This window comes from Anas platyrhynchos, chromosome 1, assembly GCF_047663525.1.
Source record: "Anas platyrhynchos isolate ZD024472 breed Pekin duck chromosome 1, IASCAAS_PekinDuck_T2T, whole genome shotgun sequence".
NCBI lineage: Eukaryota > Metazoa > Chordata > Aves > Anseriformes > Anatidae > Anas > Anas platyrhynchos.
In genome coordinates, this window is record NC_092587.1 from 59,088,425 (window position 1) to 59,115,143 (window position 26,719).

A 26,719-nucleotide genomic window follows, 5' to 3' on the forward strand; every position below is an offset into this window, starting at 1 on the left:
CCCATATGTAATTAATGCCTCTAAATCTACAGAGAGATATCATGACAAACTACCAGCTGTCTTTCTTTTTATTTCATTGTGGTTCTTGAACCCTTGTATTAGGTTATGTGTTTCTGGAATGTCAAATAAGGAATTTACTTTTCCATCCATCAGTTTACACTCTGCATGCAGTTTAATGGCATCTTGCTAATACAGCCTGGTTGCACTGTAATTCACCTTATAATCCATTGTATCAACACGGACTGTTCAATGTGCAACTTCCTAACAAGGTGGCTGGTGTTTCTTAGGCGCTATATTGTTCTGGGAGAGTGGCATTTCAAGATGTTCCCCCTACTCCCAGCCTGTCTGACTTGAAGCTCCCTGCTGTCATAATTGGACATGTGGAAATATCTTCCTTTATCAGAAAAAGCAGAAGAAGTGCTGCTTTGGGAAAAACTGCTCATCTGCTCCAGAAATTCCCTTCTTCTCTAGTGCCTCCAGCAACTTAAATCTGGGGTGTGTTGTTGAGTAATATGAAAAAAAAAAAAACTGCCTCCAGGTGTGCCAGTGGAGGGCTGCTTACTGGCACTTTTGCATTGGATGATGCTAATTATTTTACTTATCTCTTCTGATGCTTCAGGAACACCAGAAAGCTGGACCAGGACAAATTGAGCCTGGCTGTTGGCTGCAAGATGGGCCCAAAATGTTAACATTCTCCTTCCTGCCTGATCACTCACCTGCCACAAGCCCATAAATATCTGACCTTACCTCAGGTATGCTCTTCTAACCCTACATATATAGTGGGGATAATGGTGTTTTTTCAGAGCACTGTGAAATCTCCTGGTGATAGTGGTATAATAAGAGACATGATAAAAACACCATATATATAAATAGTAACTGTAGTGGTGGCAATGCACTCAAGTTTTAAAAACTCAAGTTTTAAAAATCTAGGCCTCTTTTGAGTAAACCAATGGGAATTTCATAGGTAACTCTGACAGTTTTGGTCCAAAACATGCCACAGGAAATTGACAGGATGTCTGCATGTAAGACAGATAGAAGTTAGATAAAATACGGCTCTAAACCAGCGGCAGATTTCAGCAGACTTCCTTACTCAGGTAGGTAGTGACTGCATGTGAAGTGCCACTTGCAGGCCAGTTGGTAACCCACGGGCACTTCTGGCAGGTGTAAAACAAAAAACAAACAAACAAAAAAAGGCAACAAAATACCAAGAAAATGCTACATTTTGGCAAGCGCCCTCTGCTGTCACTGTCAAGTGATTTTGTTCATGGTGCACTGACAGTTTTCTAGCTTTTCTGTAGCATAGGAGTCCTTAATTGCATTGTCTAACAGAGTATTACAGGAAATGTTTCTGTCTGAAATACACCATATTTGTAAACCTGACTGAAAGCAGAACTGAAAGCCACTGTAAAAAAAAAAAAAAGAGATTAAAAAATACAGATTGTGTTTTATGGTCTTGGTGTCCCTCCAGTCCCACAACTGAATCTGTTCATACAGACAGCAGCAGGCACATGCAAAGCCATTACCCTCAGTTTGTGCACAGATGCAGGAGTCTGCTCCTGTGGTTTAGAGAGAATCTGGGAGTTTGTCTTGACTTTGTTTGTAAAAGAATGTTTTTTAAACTATGAAACCATAAGAATTGCCAGTGTCAACAAAACCTAACTAGCAAAGAGCCTGAACAACCAAGTCGGTCTCAAGTGTTATCCTGATACATCAGTGTGTTTGCAGTCATTCTTGTGTTTGGCAATTACCTATGATTGTTTAGATGTTGTCACGAATGCAGGGTCAGCTCTCATTAACCAAAAAGAAGGTTAATAGATTTGTGTTTGGTAGCCAGGACGCTTTTTTTTGTTGTTGTTAACAATCCATGTTTCTTGTAAAAAAAGCCCATCACTCTGTGTAGTATTTTCCATTCTTTTTATACTCACCTGACAATGTAGTAATGGAAAATCAGTGCATGCAGCTGTATGATGCAACAGGAGAATTTCTCAGCTTGTAAAGGTAGGAATTGGTAACCCACTGCATCCATCTGTGCTTGGCACAGTGGGAAACTGTGATCCATTTGTCACCAGAACACGCATCTGGTAAACATCTGAAAGGGTGGAGGTAAGTACTTGATGCATGCCCAAAGTGCTACCAGAGGGAAAAGTTTCACTGAAATCAACTTTGAATTGAAGCAGTTCAAAACAAATCAAACCAAAACTTTTCTCAGCTGGAAGCTAAGAACCCCTCCCCCCTCCTGCCTTTGTCTGCTGAAAAGGATATATGGCATAGTAAGAGCAAGATGGAGTAAATACAGTATGTAACAATAATAGTCTGGTTCTGTATCCTTCAGAGAGTCTGTAAGGCTATCAATTGCAGTTCCTACTCACAGGAATTCAGAAGCCTAAATCTAATATATATATATATTCATATACATATATATATAGCTTTGCTTATTCTTTTATTCTTCATGGATTCTTCACATATTCTTCACATGCAGGGAAGACCAACTGACCATGAGGACTGCAAACACCGCAAGTTCAGTGTGAAAAGCTGTGTGTTGGTGCCATCTGGTGGGCCTAGGGCCACCCCCACGCCAAAGAGGCAAAGCTCCTCCAGCCAGGGTGTGACCCCACCTAATGCCGTCCTGGCTCATAGTATAGGGACCTTCCATCAGGAAACAAAGCTGAAGTTACAGCAGATAAAAAAGAAAAGACAGCCTACCTGTGATATGCTTCCTCGGTAGTTAGGCTTGCTGAAGCGAACAAGCAACATGTGCCAGGGAGAGGCACTGGTCCAGAATGAGGGGATGAGCAAGGTGATTATCCAAATGCTTAGTCACACCTGTGAGAGGATTTCTGCCATCCCTTTAAGAAGCATAGTTCACTCTGACAGGCTCATGTCCTCAATGAGTGCTTGAAGCATCAGGAGGCACACACATTACTTCGTTACAGGGCACCTAGCTCTGCCTGGGGCAGCTCTGAGAGTGGGAGACAGGAGGAGCACAGCTTCTTTCTTAGGCTCTATTCCAGGCCTTAGGCCAGGTTCCAGGCTTTTCTGAATCAAGGAAACCTATTCAAGATGCATTGTCTAAATCAGTGTGTGCATAAGTTAGGCAGGTAGGTGGTCAGAAAGTCTGCTTTCTGGCCCAGTTTGTCTGCTGGGGTGAGGAGGAAGGAGCCAACAGAAAGATAAAATTGAAGTCAGCAGTGGCAGCAATGGGTCAGTTATCAAAAGTTACACCGCTAACGTAAAGCCATTCTCAGATGCTGCTGCTTCTGTTTCCTCTGGGTGCTTGGCACCATCAGATATGTTCAAGCCTTTACAACCAGGAAGGAGGAGATGGATGCAGAGGCTGAGGATGGGAGGACGGTGTTGGAAGGTAAGAGATGCACATGGGACTGTCTTTTCCAGCTTCAAAATGACTACAAGCACCCATCCTGGTTCTGCTTAGATCTTTGTGTGTAACCTTGGCTTTATTCCATGGAGTTACATGACAGACTTGTGCAAATACTGAGACTAGCAGCAATCCAATTTCCTACATTAAATCTTGTGTCTTCTGATATGGCTATTACTTTGGCACCCAGCCATCTCAGCCCTCCATTTTAATGGTAGATGTATCATCACCTGGTATGTTTCTGCACCACCAATTGTGTATTAAAATCTAACTCCTGGATAACACCATTACTGTACATATCAGTAAGGGATATGGCTTTGGTTAAAAGATTTCAAGACAAATGATTTCAAGATTTTCTCAACAAAGAATCCACCACTTCCTTTGTTTTGTTGTGTACAGACTTAGGGACAAGAGGCTGGAGATCAGCTCTGCAGGAAGAGTTTCTTGGGGTTTTGGTTGACAGCAAGATGAATATGAGCCAGCAGTGTGCCCTGGCAGCCAAAAGAGCCAACTGTACCCTGGGGTGCATCAAGCACGGCATTGCTAGCTGGTCAAGGGAAAGGATTTTTCTCTGCTCTGTGCTGGTGCGGCCTCATCTCAAGTACTGCATGCAGTTCTGGGTGCCACAGTATAAGAAAGATACAAAACTGTCTATGATGGCTATGGAGATGGTAAAGGGTCTGGAGGGCAGGATGTGTGAGAAGGAGCTGAGGTCCCTTGGTTTGTACAGCCCCAAGCAGAGCAGGCTGAGGGGAGGCCTCATGGCGGCCTGCAGCTCCCTCATGAGGGGAGTGGAGGGGCAGGCGCTGAGCTCTGCTCTCTGGGGACAGTGACAGGACCCGAGGGAACGGCATGGAGCTGGGACAGGGGAGGGTCAGGCTGGGGGTTAGGGAAAGGTTCTGCATCCAGAGGGTGGTCGGGCACTGGGACAGGCTCCCCAGGGATGTGGTCACAGCAACAAGCCTGTTGGAGTTTGGACTGTGCTCTCAGACATGTGGTCTGATTTTTTGTGTGGTCTTTTGAGGACCCAGGATTTGGACTCAGTGATCCTTGTGGGTCCTTTCAACTTGGGATATTTTATGATTCTGTATAGTTAGAGAACTGCTAACAACCAAGAATGTTTTCTGTATGTGAGCCCAATGTTGGTTTATTGTATAGATAAATATCCTGCTGTATAGCCACAGAACTACAGAAGGAATTTCCACAATCTCTCCAGGTACTTAATTTGGGGCAGTACCTATATATATATATATATATATATATATATTTTTTTTTTTTTTTTTTTTTTTTTCAAATCTTTTTCTAACACCATCTCAGTCCACATGGTTATTCCTGTGGCTGAAATCTGTCCTCTCCGCAGTGTGCACAGTATCCTTTATCTTTCTTTCCTTCCAATAGTATCCACATATCTAAGCTCTTTAGTGCCTACCTACCACACGCCTCCAATCACAAGCTAAGAAAGACAGACCGTGTCATTCCCTTGTTTTATTTATTTATTTATTTATTTAGATTCCCCCACTAGGTTTCTGGCTCATACTGTTCTCTTTCCTCAGCTTTACTTAACTCTAATTTCCCTTTCTTTCTCTCCACTGATACCATGATTCCCTCATATCTTCTCTGCCTGAACTTCCCTCCAGTTCTTCTTACCCCTGGACTCTTCTCCAGTTCTGTACTGCTCTTCCAGCTGCAGCTGTAAATTCTCATCTGGTTACCAGTTTTATAGCAAGAAAACATTAATGTTTACATATAGGTGAAAAAGGTAACACAGAATCTGCAAAAGTGTTTATTTCCTTAAAAAGTATACGAGGCTGAGGAAAGTGAAACCAAACACACTGATAAAGTAAACATTTTACACAAAGCAAATTCTTATCCTGGTGTGCATTACCAGCCTTGTGCATAAAGACAGTGTGCAAGTAGTGACAGATGTGGAGTAACCAAAATGTGCAGTTTCTTGTCAAATTTATGTACATAAAGATTATTTGAAGTCATAGTTAGGTACATGCTCACACAGTGAAGGCATCCCAACCTAAATTTCTCAGTCCTCTAAAAGAGTAAAAATCCTAGTACATTTAGTGCTACAGCACATTCAAGACTTAGTTCTATAAAACCAGAGACATCTTGTGCCTATTTTGTAGAAAATTTACATATTATGAAATACTACACTTGAAGTAGTACCAACACAGTTATTACCTTCTTATTTTGGTAGATGTTCACTGACATAAAATCTAGGCCTGTTTTTAGTGCTGTTTAACAAACCTCAGATTTCTGAAAGTACACGTCTGTCATCTTAACAAAGTATTGAATCCAATCTTACAAAACTTGAATTTTGTTTGAGTGGAGTGTGTTGCATTGTGTCTATTACATAAAATAATTTCTCTGTAGAAGTAAGCAGGATTTAAAGCAAGGGGTAACTATCAAAATCAGTGAATTGCATGAAACATATCAGGACACCATTTGTATCTCTCTACAGAAATCGGCTTTGCCTTTATTTCTACCTGGACCTGAAGTCACTTGAAGCAAAATGCAGAACATGGAATTGAATGCAGTCAAATGGAAGTATTTTGGCACAACAACCAATTCATATGACAATACAAGCTGATCAAGGAACAGAAGCATCAGAAAATGTAGAGTTACAGGTATCATCTTGGCATAAGGGGATAGTACTCTCTTTTTATCTAAATTTACTACTTCTTCCTATGAAGAGAGTGTAAAATCAGAGCATCTCAGCAGCATTGCCATGTAGAAAAAGATCTGGAGAAGTGAAACTGATCTTCTATATATAAAGTTATAACACCAAAAGAGGTTATAAATAACAAAGCTGTCTTTGTCAGCTGAGTAGAGAACTGATGGATTAAAGTGCAGCTTCACATATTAGTGAGGGCAGAACTGTAAGTATCTTCATTTAATAAAAAAAAAAAAAAAAAAAAGACATAATCCTTATAGTCCTTTACTAACCCTGTCATGGCATGATGAGTTTCCCAAATAATCCACTGCCAACAGTGAGACATACACCTGGCGATCCTAATACCATATGCTAGGATCTATGTTAAAATATGTTAATATAAGTGATTAAGGATTAACAACTTTGCCAACAGGTGCACCTTCATGTGGATGTTATAGTTCAGCCAGGCATTCACTTAGAAATCAGCTCTTAATAAAGAGCATTGATGAAAGAGCAGACAGTAGCTTCGTGCAGTTGGCAAATCTCTCCCATTTATAATTCATATACATTCAAGTGATAAGGAGCATGTGCTCTGTGGTACAACCACACCTAACTTCTGATTGGAAATGCTGGGGATTTACACAGAGCTTCCAATGAAGGAATGTTATCAGAATGGGATCTTTGATCCAGAGAGCAGACAAAAGTCTTGATCCCCATTCTGGATATACGAGCTTGAATCTGAAGAATACTTTTCATTAATGTCAGGACACAAGCTACTCTACAGCTGCTGTTTTTCTTCAATAGTCAATGGCTTTTTATGAGTACCTTCAAAAGAAACAAAACTAGGTAAAGATAAATTTTAAAACCCTCCTCTTCATTTGTTTGTATGATATATAGGAAAAGCTATGTGCAGAGAAGAGTTCCTGTGCTGGAAAGTATTGCGAGCCAACAAAGACTTGGTTATATGAGAAAGATATCTAGCTGTTAGCATGCTGTAATGCATAACCATTGTTATACATGTAACTGTTATAGTTAATCCATTCGTCTGCACACTGATACTCTTGATTAGGCTGAATGTATGGATGATAAACAGTTTCTTTTCCCAAGAAATAGGCTGGAGCAAGTCTCTGTAAAACAACAGCACTGAACTGGTATGTCAACTTCCTTCGGATTTTGATTATTTCACCTGTTCTTCCATAATTCCTCAGTGCTCTGGCCATTTTCTGATATGTCATGATCTTGCGGTTTCCCTTCCTTTCTCCCCACAACTCTGCAAGTTTTTCCTTGTTTTTGGAGACAAACTGGAAGACACCATTGGGCTTATCCACCCATTGAATGCAGTTTGCCATAGCTGGATCATACAGAGACTCGTGGAGGTACTCAAACAGACGAAGTTTTTTTCTACCTATTAAGAAATAAAATACAAAAGGTCAGAATAGAACTCATGCTGGTTTTAAAATATGAGCAGTTGTCTTTTTTCCTGGAAGGGATTGTAAGGAAAAAAAAAAAAAAAAGAACATACGTAAACCTAATATCCTGTTTGAAATTCAAAGATCAATATAAACTATTCAACAGAAGACTACCAGTAGCAAATGGGGTGATAGTTCTGAAATGGCATATAGATCTGTGGTGACAGGAAGGGATTTGGTCATTAGAGTTTTAAGAGCAGCTTATTAGTGGATCATGACAAATGTGTGTTGACTTTGTTATGTGTTAGGACTGAGGAGCTGCTTTTAGCAATCTTCAGACACATGCTGTGCAGGGAATCACATCCTCAGGCAGTGCTGGAAAGAGACCCTGGAGAGCCAACCTGAATGCTTTTTAATAAATGCTTACCCCACTTAATCAAAACTCAAAGTATTTGAGATGAATTGATTTTGTCAGATTTGTTTCAGGACTGTTTTGGGGATGCAAGGTAGCCTCTGATATAAAAAAGAGGGAGTGAATGTTCAGGAAGAGCAAGCTAGTTTTGAACTGTAAACCTCACCTAGTCACTAAGAAGCTAGACCTTCTCATAGACTGTATTTTTCTAAACACATGCAGAAATGTCAAATTGCATCCAATGCAGAATAGAGGAAGCTCAGTGAGCAATATTTGTCAGTCAAGTAAGTTCTTCTCCCCACAGGTTCAGCTCTCACACTCAAGTTTACTAGTGAGGTTTATTAGTTTCACATAGGTCTTGTGGGTCTCTCTCTCTGCAGTGCTCCCAGTTCCCTTCACAGAGCAAAGGTTGACCAAGAAGCTGCTATAAGGAGGAAGAGTTGAAGATTATGAGACAAAGAGGAACATTTTGCAGGAAGAAGAGTCTATGCAGAAGAACGGCTTCCACTTTAACCAAAGTGGATACAAGCAGCTGCACCTAAAGTTCATAATGTCTTGTCTTGCATGGCTATTTTAAATCAGGGGCTGGGGAAAAGAGGCAGTAGCTAAGGAACACTGAGGTCAAGCCAAAACATCTGTTAGGGATGACAATAACTCTGCATCTGGTGATAAGGAAATAGGAGAGAAGTGACAGACAGACTAGGAAGAAGAAGATCCTGAAATCAGAGGTACTTTCCAAAAAATAATAAAGTTTCAGGATCTAAATAAAAATTGGCCTGTGGCTAGAAGCACATATTCTACTAAAAATACCTATAATACGTTCAAATGAGAAGCTTAAAAGAAACATGAAGGAGACTGCCTGGTCACAGTAAGCAATTCTGAATAATAGCAGATGACATTCTTAAGTCCCCTCCAACCAGAATAATCCCGTAATCCTACAAACCAATGCTAGAATGAATAAGACCTGGGGGACACCTAGATGCCTCTGCTGTTCATCGGAACTTCTAGCTACTGCAGACTGAGTTTCTACAGGAAAACAGTAGTGTAGCCACTTCTCTACCAGCATCTCAGAGTTCATGCTGTCCAGCCTCTTAGTTCTGCTGTCTAGATTTCTCCAGCTGCTGCACTGGTTTGAGAGGGCATATGGGCTTATGTGTGCTAATGAAGCTATATTTCTAGATTCAAGCTATCATTTCTAAAGCCCTACAGCATGCAGGCACATCTGTTTGAGGTGGGGCTAGTGCATGGATCTTTGCACTGCATAGTGTTGAATAAGCTAGTAGTGTTCATTACCTGTCTTTAAATCACTGCACAACATCAGTCCAAGCCAGCTGCCTAGTTTCTGCAGGTTGCTTATGTAGTCACTGGAGAGAGGAAGCTCCTCCAGAAGGTGTTTCGGAGCATCTGCATTAGGTTTCTGCACTACATTGGCCTGAAGCAGCTTAATTCTGTGTATGTCTCTTGACGTACATCTCTTGATGGTCTCTACTTACTGAGCTTTCATTCTTATCAAGGACTGGCCTTGAAATGCATGAGTTGGACTCCTTTCAGAAGAAACCAAACTCAGAGAGATGCTTTCCAGAAACATATTTAAGTCACTGCAGGTTTCAGAACTTGTGGCCATCCTAGAGATAGCCCTAACCCCCATGAAACACTTTAAACACAGACTTTGCATCCTCAGTACTAATTGTTTCATTTACAGATCTATTCCTAAAGGGTAACACTACATGCTAGTATACAGATAACCTCTCATGCACAAATAAGAGGACAAGAGGACTAAATTTATCTAGGTATAGGGGAAATAGTTCCCCAAATCATAGTTTCTGGCAGGATATTGTCATGGAGACAAAAAGAAAGAAAACAAAACAAAACAAAAAAAAAAAAGAGAGAGAGAAAATAAACAAAGCACACACACACACATAAGAATAGCCAGCCATTCCGAAATACTGTGCAGTATAGCCTTCTGGAAAAGAAGATTGATAATAATGTAAAAGGAAGATTAATTAGGAAATTAAGTTTAACAGAGCAGTAACAACTGAAGGTGGCTTAAGCTAACAGCATGTAAAATTGGGTAAGACTTAGAAAAGTAACATTTTTTGATTGGCATATTTGCATACATAGCAGTGAATTTCAAGAGTCAGAAGTACAGAACTTAAAAGGAGAGCTTAATCTTCCCATCGTCCCAAGGAACTTGTAGTAGTCATAGTAGCTGAGCTATTAAGCAACAGAAACCACAGTGTTCAGCATCAATGGTAAGGGATGATACAAAAACTGACACCGTGTGGTTAACATTGAGAGAAGGGGATTTCAAAAAGCAATAAAATCAGGAAGCTACTCAAAAAGACCTCACAGTCAGAAGTAGGTACAACACTCAGAGTGGAAGCTGTGGAAATCTCATCTAGCAGAGTCATACAAAGGATGCTGAGTCCCAAATGAAAACCAAAGAATGAGTGCAACAACTGAAGTACAGTGATGGCCAATGGCACCTGACGTACTCTCAGCAAAACAGATATCCACTCAAGTAAAGTCAACCAAAAGGAGCATAAAAACAGCTGTCAAAGTGTTCACTGGAAGTGACAAAAGCTAAGAAGCAATTTGAACAGTAAACAGAGGAAGGCATAAAGTCCAGTACAAACATAATAACGTATGTTGAAAACCTTCAATAAAACCACTGCTTTGACCAAAAGAAATAAAATGAGTTATTAAAGTGGATAAAGATGTTATTGTAATTCTTTGCATCAGACTTCAACCCAGATGATTTGAAGTGAACCCATCTCTGGTTTGTTTCTTCATGTAATAAACAAGAGGAGAGAATGAGAAGTTAGCAGATTTATCTTACTGTATGAGATTTAGCAGATAGGAACTGAACACTAGCAGTTGTATTCTAGTTACTGTTAAAAAATGACTTATTTTTTTTCCTGTTAAAAGTAAAAAAAAATAGGATACAGAGAAAGCACAGTTCACCAAAGGAGTTTTAAATTAATGCAATGCACATGTCAAGATGTATTCTCTCTACACACCTTTTCCTGCTTTTGGCTGGCCACCAGCAGCATGCATCACTTGGCTTTCAGGAGTATTCTGCAGCATATGGTAAACAGTCTCATCTGCATAAAAATCCCCTGAACTGTTCTTCAAGAATTAAGACAATGAAGAGTTAGCAACAGTGCACAATCTCTGAGGAAAAAGAAACTTGTAATAATTATTTGCCTGAAGCCTGAAGGAAAGCAATCTTTCATCACCCGACCCAGAGAAGACTTTTCACTCCCACAAAGGCCTGCAGTGCACTCTATCTGTTCCCTGCACTCTATCAGTGCACTCTGTTGCTCCTTAGGAGCAACATTAGCATGTCCAAAGGGAATAATGGCCCAACAGGGGAGAAGTTAAGAGGGATAATAGAATAATTGCCTCACTCAGCACCTTCAACCTTTCTGCTGGAGGACCTGTGAACTCCTTTTCCAGAGTTAATAAAATACAAGGGCCACTTGGGCTGTGCCTCTAGACAGACTTTGTAGTTCCTGTTACGTTCTTGCTAATTGAATTGCTGGTTGAAAACGGGCTTTTGTGGAATCTGTTTACCTGAAATTCTTTCCCCTGCACTACCCATTTTCCATCACTCCTGCAGGCCACGCTTCCAGTGTTTTTAAGAATGAAGATGAGCTGAAGCTGAGCTCAGCGTGCAATCCATGCTGGTCTTTCCAGTCAACTTAAAGCAGACCACTGGAGAAGAAATCAAAGGCCTGGTTCTTTCTCACAGGGGCAGATGCTGTGTAGAGACTGAAATTTATTGTTCTCTACCTCTTCTGTGCAATATTCTTCTTCTCTGGGTAAGAGAGAGAAGACCTTTTCCCTGCTGTACTAGTAGGTTTGTTTGTTAGTTGTCATTTTATGTGATGAACCACAGAATAGCACCAAACAGCTAAGATGATTCCTGAAAAGAGCCTATTAAATATGTTTTGCAAATATTTCCCAGTGCAATTTTATCTGAATTATGCCTGGCCAGACTAAATTTGTGTTAGAGTTAGCATAATGATTTCTACTAGAAATCACAGATGCTCAGCTAATTTTCCATTTATGTCTGTAGTAATCAGTTCACTTACTATCATATTTCTCCAGCTGTATCCTGGGTCTTCTGTAGATGGTGCTGCAGAGTAGCTGGGACTTGCTCGGACGTGAGAGTGATGGTTGATCACAGTCAGGCAATTTTTATAACCTGAGAATTAGGAGGAAGGAGCAAAAACTGTGTGAGTAGAAGGGAGAGAAGAAGGCAAAAACAAAACCAAAACCGACAGCAGCAAACAACCTAACATGCTACTGGGCCTGTCAAAATGCATTTATCCTGTTGCTGCTGTCTAAATAATAAACTCTCCAGAGCCGGGATGTTTATCCAATATATAACCAGGAGGTTATCCAGTATAATTTGCACAGAGGTATGTATAGTGGTACTGCTAACCATGCCCTAGGCTGGTTTTTCTTACCTTCATTATGTAAAGCAATATTTGCTAAGATAAAATTCCAGTTATTTCATAGTATTGCAAAATAGTTTGGTTAATAGAAAAAGGGAGAGCCAAACAGATCACCAGTCTTAGGAAATGGGAAAATTATTGAAGATTATAATATATGTATGAGAAAGAAAAAGGGAATGTCATGCAATTCTTCAGCAGGTCATTAGTACAATGCAAGTGAGAGTCCAGAATTGTGAATGAAGTGAAGGAGAGGAGCTGGTAAACATGATTCTGGGCAATGCTGTCTCAGCTGTCCAAAAACACGATTACTTCAAATCAGCTACAGGGAAAAAAAATTCTCAGAGTACCTGTAGTGCCTGAAAGAACAACACAGAAGGACCCCAAGACCTCAGGATGTTTAAAAGAAGCAGAAAAGGACACTGGACCAAGGCACTTGGAAGACATTACGCACTGTGAGTGGTCAGAAGAAGATTTTGGAGAGCACATCTGTTGCAAGTGGAAATGTGTGTGAGCAATGAGACATAACTATACACTGAGTTGCAAGTGTTTAAACATCTCTTTGTTGGCCCTGACAACAGATCCAAGCCAGAACATTGCAAGAAGTTATATATAGAGGATCCTCCAGTGTGTAAATTACCACTGCAGTGGGGCCAATAACTGTTTACAACAGCTGAAGATGTGGCCCGATTGCTCATATTTGCATTTCAGTATATCATAGATAAATATGTAAGTAAACTTCCTTGTATGAAACACATTCCACAAAGAAGACAGGAGGCATATTCTTCTGAACTTAGAGGGTTTCTGATGTAGCCTCTTACTTTCCTTTCCTCTGAATTCTATTCACGATGAAAAAACACCAAACACAGATTTTAAGTTTTGTACCATTTTAATTGCCAGAGTCTTGCCTGAACTCGATTAATATAGAGCTTTCGTATACTTTAAGTTTTGTAAAGTGTAAATCTTAGTCTAGAAGTCAAGAAAATCACTTTTCTTCTAATTACCCAGACTCAAACTAACATTTCTGCCTAAAAATGATTAAGTTGTATTTTAATGTAAATAAAAAGTAATTGTGGAAATTAATTTTGTATGTTAGACTTTTTGTATTTTTTATTATTATTATTCCTCTGCACTGGAATTTGCTGCTATATGAGTATATTTACAGCATAACAGAAGAGCATTTTTTCAATTAAAGCATTAAAACTGGAAAATAGCTATTGTACTGTGGCCTTACATATTTTGGTTGTAGGAAACCTGAACTCAGTACACCTGGGGAAGGGAAATGGGGAGCTGTCCAGCGACTTCCCTTTGCTGTGACTTGGAAGATGCACACCATGCTGGGAGGTACAGAAACCCTCCAAACGTTCTTCCCCTTTTTCTGCAATGTACCCCTGAGCTGTGCATTAATCCACCTCTGAGAAATTCTTCTCCCACCTACATGTTTTAAGACATACTTTCCTGTAAAAATATAAAGTGATAGTGAATGGGAATAATGGCCCCTTTTACCTTGTGAATACTGCATTTCTTTGTCAGATTGCTGCTGCAGTACTTCTAGCGCATCTTCAAAAGCCTGGCCCAGTATGTCTTGATCAGGAAAATTCTGCAAGAACATTTATTCTGTCAAGAGTCAGAAAAGACCAGGCTTGTTCCTTCAACATCGTCAGTTGGAAAATATAGTGATTATATGGAATACATATGTATCATGCCATCCTCCTGGAATATGTATTTTGCAGAAAATTAAGCATTACCAGAATCATTGCTGTTATAAGAAAGTTCTCACTCCTTTGCGAAGTCTCTTTGAGGTCAGTGGGTGAGCTCTCATGGGTAACATTACTCACTCGTGCAAATATTTCAAAGTTCATTTCCTTCATTTGCAACAGAAGTTCACTAAAAGGGTGTTACTGTTATTGGACTGCTTTGTAGTATTTAGTACAGAGGTATGTGTTACTTGTTTAATGTGATGTATGAAGCCAACACTATCATTCAGTAACATGGACATGAAAAAAAAAAAAAGGAATTTCTTATGTAGACATAATGCTATACTATGCCATTATAGGAATCAATGTAGATTTTCAGAAAACTTTATTGTCATTCTAGAAGTTCATAACTTCAGTAAAAGCTAAAAAATCCCCCCAATATCTGAGTTTGCCTAAAAGTTTTCTATATGGCACGTGAAGCTCTCAGTAATGAAAGAACAGAGGCACTGTAGACTTACCATTATTTAGATATCAAAGCTTGAATCCTGTTTAAAATAAACATTATTCTTGTTATATATCTCAAAATAAATAATAATTTCCTCAGCATAAATAAAATTAGCTAAATGAAATACCTCCATATTATTTCAATTGATGAAATTAAAGATAATAATACAGATAAAAGTAATTTACATAGAAAGTGGCATTTTAAGGCAATTAAATACTGGTAGCATTGTATTTTTTTATACTTCATACTATTTTTCATTAGTGATGCTTCCAACCTTTAACCTTGTAACTTTTAAATTATTATCCAAACCATTGTATAAACATTTTTAGATATTATGAAGTGCTGACATTCATAGTTATTGCTGACATTCTGTTCTAGTTAGCTCAACTACTCCTTTCTTCCAAAAAATACTGACCAGAATTAAAATTAAGTGTTTAAATCCCTTTGTTTTTCAGACCTAGTAGAAACAAGCTTGCATTTTCCATAGCACAGTTTAGCATCTGATTATATATGAAAATACACTCTCAGAGTAATTTTGAGTTCCAGGAGCAAATTTTGTTCATTAATAAATGATAGACAAATTTTCAGCAAGCTTAGCATGGAGTATACTTTTATATACAACATTACTCAGAAACAATTATTTAGTAACTCTTCTTGGCATAGTCTATAACAATTTATTTATTTATTTATTTTACCTTGCATCTTTCGTTCCTGTTCTCACTCACATTTTTATTTCAAAGTTGTAATAATAATAATAAATCAGCATTTTATTATTTGAAGATTTAATTATAGTCTATTGAAAAATACTGGGCATTTTGGTAGTAATTTTAGCAGATACAAAATTTGTCTGTGTGTGATGTTTTAAAATGCAAAGAAGAGACAAGATGCTTGAATATAAACAAGAAATATTTTCAGCCAAGACTCACCATAAATGTTCCAACTGGCTAATTTTGCCTCACATAGAACACAAATACCTTAAAGTACATTATAAAGTACTATCAACATTTATTAAAATTTTTTTAAATCTTGATGACCAGGAATACGTGGCTGAAGGATATCAGCATGTGAAGTGAAATCTTGGTGATTCAGTCAATTGATCTTGCTGAAGTTGATGGGATTTCTCTCTTTGATTTCAGTGCAGCAAGTATTTCAACAAACTAATTTAATTATAAAACTGGAACAAACCAGATTAATATTTTACCTGCAATGCTGGCCCCAGATTCTTGGAATATAGAGCTATAGAAATTAAAGACGTGAATCTCCTTAAATATCCTAGTGAAGACTTACGGTTTTCCCTAAAATGCATTTGTCTAACTAAAATTCCAAAATGACAAATGGTAACGTTGACAGAACATCAGCAGCTACTGATAATGCTTTTCAAAGCCTGTAAAGACATCAGTATCAGCAAGACACTGTTGAATGTTTATACCATTTACACTGTTGAATTCATAGGGGAAAAAAAAAAATGTTACACCTTAAGTAAGTTTAGTGAAAACACTTACCTAGAGTTTCAGCTCCACACAGAATAGAAGAAACTGTCTGGTTTCATAAATAAATGGAAGACTGGGTTCCCACAGCAATGGGCTGGCAAAGGGGCTGCATTAAATAGCTGATTTTAAGGAAGTGTTTTGGCGAGGGATTTTTTTTTAACAGTAAAGGTATAGTACAGTGCTAGCATGGCCCTTCACAAGAACCCAGGACAAAGAAAGGGTGATTTATACTGAAAATAAAATAGAATTAAATATTTTAACTATTTAACCAAAACACAAAGATCCTGGGCAGTGGGAGAGATTCCTTTTGGCTGTGGAACATCCTAATGGATCTGTCACTGGTATATTATGTATAGGGCAAAAACCTACATCCCTGGCCTGTCCCATACAGAGTACAGTGGATATAAAAGTTTTAGCTGAACCTCCTGTTTTGCTCAGTGTGGGAATTGGACAAAACTAGACCCCAAAATACGAGGTTGGGGGAATTTCATGTCTGCTGTTCAGGTTTGTAGCCCAGACCCATCTCTAAAGCATTTACTAAACCATTTAGTAAAGATCCAGTCAAGCTGTAGTTGCTGATTTGACACACACTTCCTCAGCAGCTACAAGCTGCTCATGCTACATGTGATACATCCTCTGGGATGAGGAATCTCCTTGTATTTCAGTACAAAACTTCTCACCACTGACATAATCTATCCTGTGGCATAGCTCTATGCAGCTAAGTATTCTGGAGGCACGTTCTACAAACTTTCCTCAGCATATGCCATGAAATTCTTATAAAATAGTAATTACCTCTTACAATATTTATCTATACTCCTTTAACCAAGAACCACAGTCAAGAACTGGCCTGCACCTGTCTATGAATGCTGAGTGGAAGTAATTTGAAGCCAGAATAAGCATTAGCTATCATTTGCTTGTTTCAGATTCAAGCTGCCTTTTCAAAATTTACACTGCAAACTTTAAAAAAAAAAAAAATTTTTTTTTTGAGTAAAAAGCGTTAATACACGCATATGTCTTTCCAAAGTACAAATTCCACTTTGTAGTAATTCTCTGGTGTGATGTGGGTTTACAAAGAAAAATGAACCAGCAACAGTGCTCTTGAAATATCAAAATGTGATTCAGCACTGGATTTCAGGCCAAAATTTGGTTATGCAATAGCTCCCTCTCCACAGACAGTCAAGTATACTCTGTAACTAGGACAAACATAGGTTGCATGGTTCAGTTCTGCAGTAGAAATATACATGTATACCAGATTTAAAATTATGGATGAGCTTCAAGATCCCTTGCGAGTACCATCCCAGTAAATGGTGTGGTAATAAGCAATCTGACGATGCAAACTAACCTCCCTATCCTTACATCTCTATGTGAAGTCAGGCAGTTTCTGCTCTGCCCTCGTATGCTCCCCTTTCCTCCTGGCTGTGCAGGTGCAGGTCAGGTGATGGGGGCTGCACCATGCTGCTCACAGCTGATTCCAGCTCACTCCGCAATGGATCCACCACATGCCAAAGCAGAGCCCATGGATCACCTGTGTGGCAACTCTGTGAAAACACACTCAGGAAAGGGCAGAAAATGCCAAAGGGGAGGAAACAAAGAAGGGAGGGTAAAACAGAGGGGACAATGAGGGAGCAAGAGGACAAGGAGAGAAGCTCCATGACCAAACAGGCACACCCCTTCAGGGACTGTGGCCCATAGAAGACCCATGCTGTAGTAGAGGAGATGAGTAAGAAGGAAGGAGCAGTGGAAGAAAAGAGTTATAAACAAGGAGAGACAGAGATAAACTACTGTATCCTGTCTCCAAGCCCCCACACCTTCCATTACCTCTCCAAAGGGCTCGAGTGTAGCCTGTGGCAGTAACAAGTCAGGAGGAGAGGTGTTTGGAGTGCAGCTAAGCCTGGGGAGGGGGGGGGGGGGGCGAAGGATGTTTTAAAGCTTGTCTTCTTTGCTTCCTAATCCCCAAGTGAGTATTTAAATATTTATGTTACTGCCAGTAAATTAAGTTAAATTCCCCAAGTCAGTTTTGCCTATGACAGTAATTGGTAAGTGATTTCCCTGCCTGTATTATGACCCATGAGTTTTCTTGCTCCTGTTCCTCTTATCTTCTCCCCTACTCTGCTGGTGTGAGCAGCTGTGTGGGTACGTGGCTGCTGGCCAGGGCCAACACATCCCAGTAGTAAAAGAGGGTGAAGGTTGGGAGATTAAACTAATGGAATTAACGTCATTACAATAATCACTCTTCCTAAATTAAGTTGCTCAATTACAATGTTCTTATTTCAAGAGGCTACAATGTAAGGAAGGTCAGCAAAAGTTTTGTTTTTAGAGGAAATGGGAAGATGCCATGCATAGCACAATCACACAGCATAAAAACAAGAGCAATCGCTGTCTCAAAAGGTAGATTGGAACTCCTTAACCCACCAGTACATTGCTTCTTTGGCTTGCCACAAGCTCTGAGTGAGGGCTCAGTCCACCACTCTGGGAAGCCACTAGGAGTTCTGCAAAGCACAGTACAGTCAATACAGGCAGCATGTTGACCTCTACCAAGAAATCCTATTACAGTAGAAAGCCTGCTTTGATTTTTGCATTGGATGGGTAGAGGGATTTCAGTCAGAAGCCTGAAAAAGAGAACGTACTATTCAAATGTGTCTCAAACAATTGTTGTGTCTGATAGCAAAATTTTAATATCAGTTAGAAAGCACAGCATCAAGCTTTTCTCCTTCTGCCATGCTTTCAAAATAAACTTTCAACAGTAGAGTGATTGTTTAAATTTCAGAAAGTTCTGTCATGCTTGCTTGGCACTGAAAATTAGTTCATAATAACGCTATAGAAGAAGAATTTTCACGTCTCTTTCAATAAAAGACAGATCTATATCACATATTACAGCACTTGTTGGAAGGCTCTAGAAAGCATGAAGACTTTTTCATGAGGCATTGCTCAAATGAACAATAGAGACCAGTCTCCCCCTTTCCTAAAGAAATGTAAAACTCGACAAGTTTTCTCACCATGTATTTACAGCTTTCTCAGAATTGTTTGAATGTCATACAGGTTGTAAGTGCCCCAATTTGACAGACAGCCCACTCACAATTCAAGTCACTTTAATAGAAATAGACCCTCTGTTTTTAGAACTGATTCTGTCATTGGGAGTCGTTTGCCCCATACATAACAGCTGACTACCAGCTGAACAGTCTTCAGAAGTTAGGTGGTGAATGTGACAGACACAGAAAAACTCTGTCCTTGCGTCCTTGCATATTTGTTCTGGCCTTCAACAGATCCCTTTTCCATGCCTCTCCTGGCCACGCATCTCTGTGGTAATCTTTGTCATGAATCCTCATGGCTGTAGGTTTTGTGTAGATGGCTGTACACCACCACTTTCTCCCTGAAAGTGGAAGAGTTGAAAAATAGCATGATTGTGCTCACCTCCTTAACCTAACTAGGTTGACCAGAAAAATTTCAAATCTCTGCCAGTATGCTGGTTCTGGTCTACTCCATCCAAGGTTTGAAAGAATTTGGGAAGTTTCTTGCAGCAAGGACACAGCCTTTTCTCTATGGAGCAGGAACAGGGAACAACAGAGGGAGAGATCTCCTCTTTCACAGTGATCATCCAGCCATGAGTGTTTGATAGTGAATTGGTCTGAAATAAGAATTAGTGGCCTCAAAAAATACCTAAATTCACATTCCCAGCCCCAGAATATAATGAAACCTCTCCTGAAAACAGAAAAAAAAAACAACAACAAAAAACCAAACTAAACAAACAAAACCCAGAAATGAGCACTATTAACTACCAGCCTAATACTGTTTACCATAATTTTGGTCAGCTAATTAGTGTAGAATACAGAGGGAAAAAATGAATGCAAATAAGAAAACAAAAACCACAATTATGGCATCATATCATTTAAGCAAATCAGATAATGAAACTATGTTTGAAAATCACATTTGTGCTTGTACATTTTGTTCTATGTGTTTCAACAAACAAAATTTATTCAAATACCAGAAGATGAGAATATCATAAGTTCAAACTCTTCACTTGTCTTACAAATTGTTCTGCAAGTGGCAATGAAAATCTCTGCAACACAAAAAATAGACTGTTTTATTGTAATTGGTGGATTTAGAGTATCAGTTCCTTAGCTGGTGGAAATGGGTATAGAACCACCAAAGCCAAAAGATCACTTATGATTTCTATAAACAAAGATTCTGGCTTGCAGCTGACACTGGTATTATTTTCAGTACAGTAAGGGGAAAGTTGCTGTGCCAGCACTAATGCTGCTGCACATTCTTCCTGACTTCCTGATTTGTTTTGTGTTTTTGGCTACCTTATAAAACACTACGGTAGGTTAGGAAGAAAGAAGAGCATTTTTTTCATTTTAATCCTTCTCAAAACTCTTATTGGGCAAATTTTTTTTATTTTTATTTTTTTAAGAGTTCTGTCCAAAAGATGTTTTAAAATTTGAATTTTAAACTAAGAATGAGAGATTATCTCAATCAGAGATAATAATTTCCTTACCTTTGAATATTTTATTGGGATTCCTCTCTCAGAATCATGTTTTTAATTTTAATATTGTTTTAAAATATTTTTCCTTAAAATGCTATAAATGTCACTTTAATATTTTCAGAGGAATTTAATTCTTTTCTGGAGTTTTTAGGTCTAAAAAAAAATGTCCTGTTATTTCTTAAGAAGATATTCTCTATCATTAGACTATTTCAGAATCACATATGAATATCATAATGTAAAGGATATAAATAGAAGCCCTCAAGTGTTTAGATCGTGATGTATTTCTGATTTGAGAACTTACTATTCAATCATAAAAGACATATTTACTTAGCTAATTTTACACCTGTAACTTATTCTGCTTAGGTCAATCAAATAATTAGAGTCATAAAATTAGGTATTTGGATAAATCATTGCAGAGGTTAGATATAAAAATTTAATTATCTCTTCTGGTGCCTAAATAGAGAAGTGTACCATGGAGATACATGCATGTGTGGACAGATCAGCTCTTCAATGGAAAACCCACACCTAAAACCTCCACTTTACAACCAGGCCAAATATATTGGTCCAGTTGTCCGTATCAGCAGGCCTTCTCAGGAAGCTTCTTCTTTGGCTCCATGTAACCAAAGGAAGTGACTTTCTGCTGGGAAATCCCATGAAGACAGAAGATCAAAAACCACAACAGAAGCACAAGGAACTAATAATGACAAGTGCACTGAAGGAAAAAAAAAAAAAAAAAAAAAAAAAAAAAAGATTTTAAAGTGACATATGAAACAAGACTGATTAATCTATAGTTATAATGAGTACTCCCTTAAATATTGGAATAGCTAAAACACCTACAAAGTAATAATACTGTGGTGTGAAGTGAGCAAGGCAGGAATAGAAATATGAGATTGCTTTACAAAAATAGCAACAGATAATGGAAAAAATGTCATTATAGGTGAGCATGATAAAGGGTATAAATTGAAATCTTAAAGACGAAACATATAGAAAGAAGAACATTATATTTTAATAACCCACTTAATGGTGAAGCTGCGGAAACCAAACAAGAACTAGTCATTTTCCAGTTAGTTGTGGAAGAAACATGCCTTCAGATTCAAGTGGCATTCAGATCATTTGGGATTAATTCAATACTCCATTTCGACACTGTTCTCCACAGGTCATTAAGCTGAGATCTGACAAATGTTAAGAATAAGTGACTTTTGGACTCCAAAGAATGGAAGGAAGCATTTTTGTCTATTTTGGAAAAGCTGAAGAGACAGGAGAGGAATGTAATAACTACTGTAGCATCTGCATCTATATCACAACTTAGAAACACTGCCTTTACATAGCATTTACACTTTATTTAGTCACGGCACCAAGCCTGTCAGAGTTAAAGAAGCATTTGTACTGTGCTCTTAGTCACAAGGTCTGAATTTTTGGGTAGACCTGTATGGTGCCAGGAGCTGGACTCAATGATCCCTATGGGTCCTTCCAACTCAGGATATTCTATGATTCCATGATTCTGTACACTGCTTAGACTTACAGACAGATCAATGAAAAGCAGACAGTACATGTTAGGCACTGAAATACATATGGTTTTGGTGCCTTGTCTCCAGTATGCAGTATGTTGCTCTCTTTAGGCCTGCTCTGAAGCTTTTAGAGACAGTTTTGTAAGCTCCAAACCAGCAGGCGCAGCACCATACAGGAAATAAAAGTACTTTATCTAGCTAGTAAGAAACATTAGAGAAAACATGGCTGAAATCCCAGCCCCTTCCTTCCTTTTAAAACCCTGCTGGGGGATATGGCAGTGGTATACAAGTCAAATGTGTTACATACAGTCTGGCTGAATGTTTGCAGCAATGCCACAGACAGTGGTGATGTGGGTTTGGTTCCCTTCTTGGTTTCAGGAGCTCAACCTCACATTCCCCATCATTCAGGAGAATGCCCTAAGCAGTAGGCCTGCATGTTAGATCAGGGCTACAGCACTTCTTCACCTTCAGGGCAGGACATCCAAGTCAGAGTCTCTGTTAGCCATTGAAAGGACTGTTTCCAAATCTTGTATTTCCATAACAAGTGTTCTCACAGTTAAACTACAATGCTAAAACTAGGCAGCTCTCATTTAAAAATGAAACATCTAAAATTGCTTGAGGTGAAAGGTCTGTTCATTAGGACTAGGAGTGATCCAGAAGCAGCAGCCAGCCTGAGCCATGCAGGGGACCTCAGGCAGACGTATAGTGCCTGGATCCTGAGCAGTGTAAGGAAGAAGGAAGGCATTGATTTTGTCAGACTGGGCCATTACTACTCATAAAAGCCACACTGCTTCTTCAGATTGGGAAAAAAAATAGAGATGGCATGACAAAAATCTATAGAATTAGTATTAATGTAGAGAATATGAATAAAGAATATGAATATAATCCTTGTATCAGAAGGGGCGGTAAGAGACACCACAGGAGGCAAGTACCCAGCCAGCAAAGGCAACATTATTTCACACACACACAAAAGGCTAATGTGCAGAAGGCAAGTTATCTACAGGATGTTGCAGAAACTAAGAAATAATATTTTTAAAAAAAGAAACGAGCAAAATTTACTCAAGGCTATTGAATATAGAGGTATAATCAAATTATTTAAGCTGCAAGTCTTTGGGGGAATGCCAGGATGTCTGCACGTAGTGACCTTTGCAGCATTTTTCTGTTACATTCAGAGATCTAATCATCTACAGAACCTGAAAAGCAAGTGGAGAGGTGTTGATGCAATTAAATGCTCACAGAGTCAGGCAACTGCAGAACAGCGCTTTTTAGCTCAGTTGGGGTAACAGTACAAAACTATTTCCTAATGATAATACATCCAGGTAGAGCCTGGAAACAAGTCTGAGTTGGTGATGATTTAACAAAAGGAAATATTCTCAGAACAGACACGTGCTTTCTAAGAAAACCCATATAAGTATGTAATAGTAAGGTTTCTGGCTGCAGTGCAAGAATTTGGGATTGTTGGTGGGACACATTTTGCAGTTCAAAAAAAAGAGTAGCAAAATATGCTCCACAAGCTGTGAGGTAGCAGAGACAATATCAAAGAACAAGGCTTAAGAAGAGAAAGAGGCTGCACTAGGTCAAACCAAAAGTCCACCTGGCTCAGTATCCTGTCTCTGTAGCTCATACTAGATGCCTAAGGAAGAGCATAAGAAGAGGAAAAGCATGGAGATCGAGCTTCCAGCAGCCGACTGCACACAGACCTCCTTGTGGGTTTGCTTCCATGAGTTTCTTATTTTAACATTCACATAAAAAAAAAAGGCAGAATAATCATTGATAGTTATCATGTATGCCTCAGAATAGGTTGACCTTGAAGTACCCACACCTAAGTTTTGAATGCAACAATGACAGCTACCACAAAACAGAATATCTGCAACAAAATAAGGACAGAGATTTAAAGAAAGATGTGTCAGTAAGGAAAAGAAGGTCCTAGAAAGTCTGTGGCAGATGAAATAAATAACTAAAAAGACCTATAGCAGACCTATGTAGAAGCAGACAGTATAAATGTAATGTCATCTTAACGTTATTAGCGGACAAGACATATACCAGGTTCAAGCAGACAGACCACTTAAGCATTTCTTGAGGCGCCACATCTGTTGTTGCTGTACAAGAGGAAGAATCAACATATACTATCAAGCAAGCTCTAAAGTGTATTTAAATCCTCTGGAAATTACCAGCCTTAGGAAAATACACCTATAACAGAAAGCAATAGAAGAGAATCAGCCTGGGATTCCCAAGTGTGTAGTGCAAGAGAGTAGAAATAATGATTATCATATTAATGAAAATGCCATTATTTTTTTTCATTATAAGTATACATTTTTATTTGTTATAAGAGTACTAGCTGATCTTTATCTTAAATTCAACACTTCAGGATACTAGTATAAAGCCTACAAAATGTATTTATTCCCCTTGTAACTTCAAAATAGGCAGAAAAAGTATGGAGACTACAAAAGCAATACATTTCAATTTAAATAAGAGAAAAACATTTTTAAGAAATCTGAGTTTTCTGCATTATTCGAATTTTCATAGAAAATGTGCAAATTCATCAGAAGGAACCAGAAATAAAAACTGTATGTTGGCACTCACCTCCTGAAAACTTAAAAGAGAAATCAGTTTGGGCTTTCAACCAAAAGATGAAATGCTTCATAAGAACTTTCCTCCAGATATTTTTGATAAAAGTTACTTTTATCTTAAATAATTAAAAATAAGGTAACCTGATAGCCTGTCCCAAATCGTGCAATGCGCAACAGGAAGGCCAACAGCCCCTCACAGGCAGATGTACCACGAGGTGAACATGCCAATATTTTCAGTATTAGGCTTTTACAATGTGGGACCACATTTTGACATCTTTCTCATGTGAATTAGTACCATACTCTATGACCGGTTCCACAAAGTTAAGAAAATGCATGTATATATGTGAGTGTATATGTATGTGTATATATATATAATATATATGCTAGATGTAAAAAACAAAACAAAACAAAACAAAAAAAACATCAGAAGCATAGCAGTTTGAGCCTCTGACAAACTGGCCTTTTTCAGGGACAGATTAAGTCCCACCAGGAAGGTGGACATCTATTTCCTACAGAGGGCTGAGAAGAAAAAAATATAGTAGTAGAGACTTGAAAACCATTAATCTGAAACAAAGGAAGGTGTATGGTTACGAGGAGGATATTTATAAATAGTTAAGAGAGGTAATCTATTGATAGAGTTCAGCTGGAGATATGAAAACACATCTGACCTTACAGTCAAAAGCACTGAATAAAAGTAATTAACACACAAGAACTATTTAAAGCTATTATTGGTATTATAATTGTCACATTGCCAAAAAAAAAAAAAAAAAAAAAAAAGCCCAGCACATTCTGTTTTCTGTTTCTATTGAAGGGGTAGAATGAAGTCAGATTTATGTCAGAATTCTAGATAAGAGAAACTCATTTTAAGGAACTGCAGGGTGGTAAAGGAAACTCTTCAGAAATAGAATTCCTCTCATTACTATGCTCTGAAGATGACCATAAAAACAAGCTGTCCAAATAATGGGTTTTTATGCTTTGATGATACAAACATTTGTATGGGCATAAAATGTTATGACTAGCAAATAAATACTTCCTGTATTACCAGGGAAGTGCTGAAGAAGCACTTAGGCCTTGGGGATTTTTACAGTCTGATGTTAAAGAAAACCTGTACCTTGAAGGTAGGGTAGGAGGCATGCTGGTAATATTGTTTCCTGTCTTGGAACCTTTTCCTGAATGGGAATTTTCTGAAGCAGTGGTTTATGGGTTTACATTTCAAATCAGACTGTCTTTTTGTCATGGCTTCTACTTGGCCATACTCTTTTCAGTTTCTTTTGGAGTAAAAGAAGTAGTAAAATCCAACAACTAACTTGTCTGAGAGGTGGGTCTATTTTATTTATTTTTTTGTTTTCTATGTTCCATTGTGTGAAGGGTTAGAAAAATGAAATATAAGAGAAAAAGAGATCAAGTAAAATAAAAAATTAGGAATGGCTTGATAGGTACATCCACACAACAGCCAAAGAAGCTCAAAGATCCAAATAAACATTTTAAAATCAAATTTTTTTGTGAGAGACCTACAATAGAAGGCAAAATGCCTGTTGAATTATCATTAAATTCAACAATGAACCAAGAGTCTTGGTGGCTATGCCACACCTTAGCCTCACCTGTATGCTGTAAATGTCTTCCATGGGATTCCCCCAGCCCACACAGGGGTACGCCGTACAATATGGTCTCAGCAAGTCTAGCTCAGTTAAGTTTTCTAGGATGTATATGATAGGTACAAAAGAAACATCAAAAAGCATGAAGCAGATTGAAAACTGGAATTACAAATTAAGGCTTCTGGTTGCCTCCTGTGAAAGTGTTATTAAGCTGTTGGGAGGCTAACTACTGAATTCAGTCATATACAAGAACCCAGAATAAAGACAGGAGAGGTTTAATTAGAAGTTACTTCTTTAAAGATCACTCCCTAGATTTTCTGAGCTAGGGATCCAGCTCTAGAAAAAATTCAGATGTAATTTTAAACTCATGTCTAATTAGAAGCACATTTTAAAAATTTAAAAACATTTAAAACTAAGTATGTGCTTAACACATCCAAAAAAAGTTGAGCTCCAGATTACTACATAGTAAGAGGTAATCCTTTGTATTTTATTAGATCCCCCAAATGATGTCAGACATCTTAAAGGAATAAATACACGTAAGATCCCAGAGAA

The 26,719-nt window shown here is 38.5% G+C and overlaps 1 protein-coding gene and 1 long non-coding RNA gene across 7 annotated transcripts in view; one reads left to right on the forward strand and one right to left on the reverse strand.

Moving 5' to 3' along the window:
* Positions 1–761: 761 nt before the first annotated feature.
* LOC110353074 (uncharacterized) lies at positions 762–6,310 on the forward strand. The gene is made up of 2 exons (XR_002403084.4): positions 762–3,361; positions 5,847–6,310. It is a non-coding gene; the product is annotated as an uncharacterized lncRNA (long non-coding RNA).
* SPIC (Spi-C transcription factor) overlaps positions 5,147–26,719 on the reverse strand; it is a 28,611-nt gene continuing 7,038 nt past the window's right edge. The window contains exons 1-6 of one of the 6 annotated variants that reach the window (XM_021273729.4): positions 24,586–24,810; positions 14,535–14,561; positions 13,826–13,919; positions 11,957–12,069; positions 10,880–10,988; positions 5,147–7,443 (exon numbers count right to left, since the gene is read on the reverse strand). In XM_021273729.4, the coding sequence (XP_021129404.3) occupies positions 7,016–7,443; positions 10,880–10,988; positions 11,957–12,069; positions 13,826–13,919; positions 14,535–14,537 (747 nt within the window). In that variant the 5' untranslated portion in view covers positions 14,538–14,561; positions 24,586–24,810 and the 3' untranslated portion in view covers positions 5,147–7,015. Of the gene's footprint in view, positions 7,444–10,879; positions 10,989–11,956; positions 12,070–13,825; positions 13,937–14,534; positions 14,562–16,023; positions 16,118–24,585; positions 24,811–26,719 lie in introns of those variants that run through there. The other 5 variants (XM_005021532.6, XM_005021530.6, XM_005021533.6 and 2 more) reach the window with 5 other exon arrangements.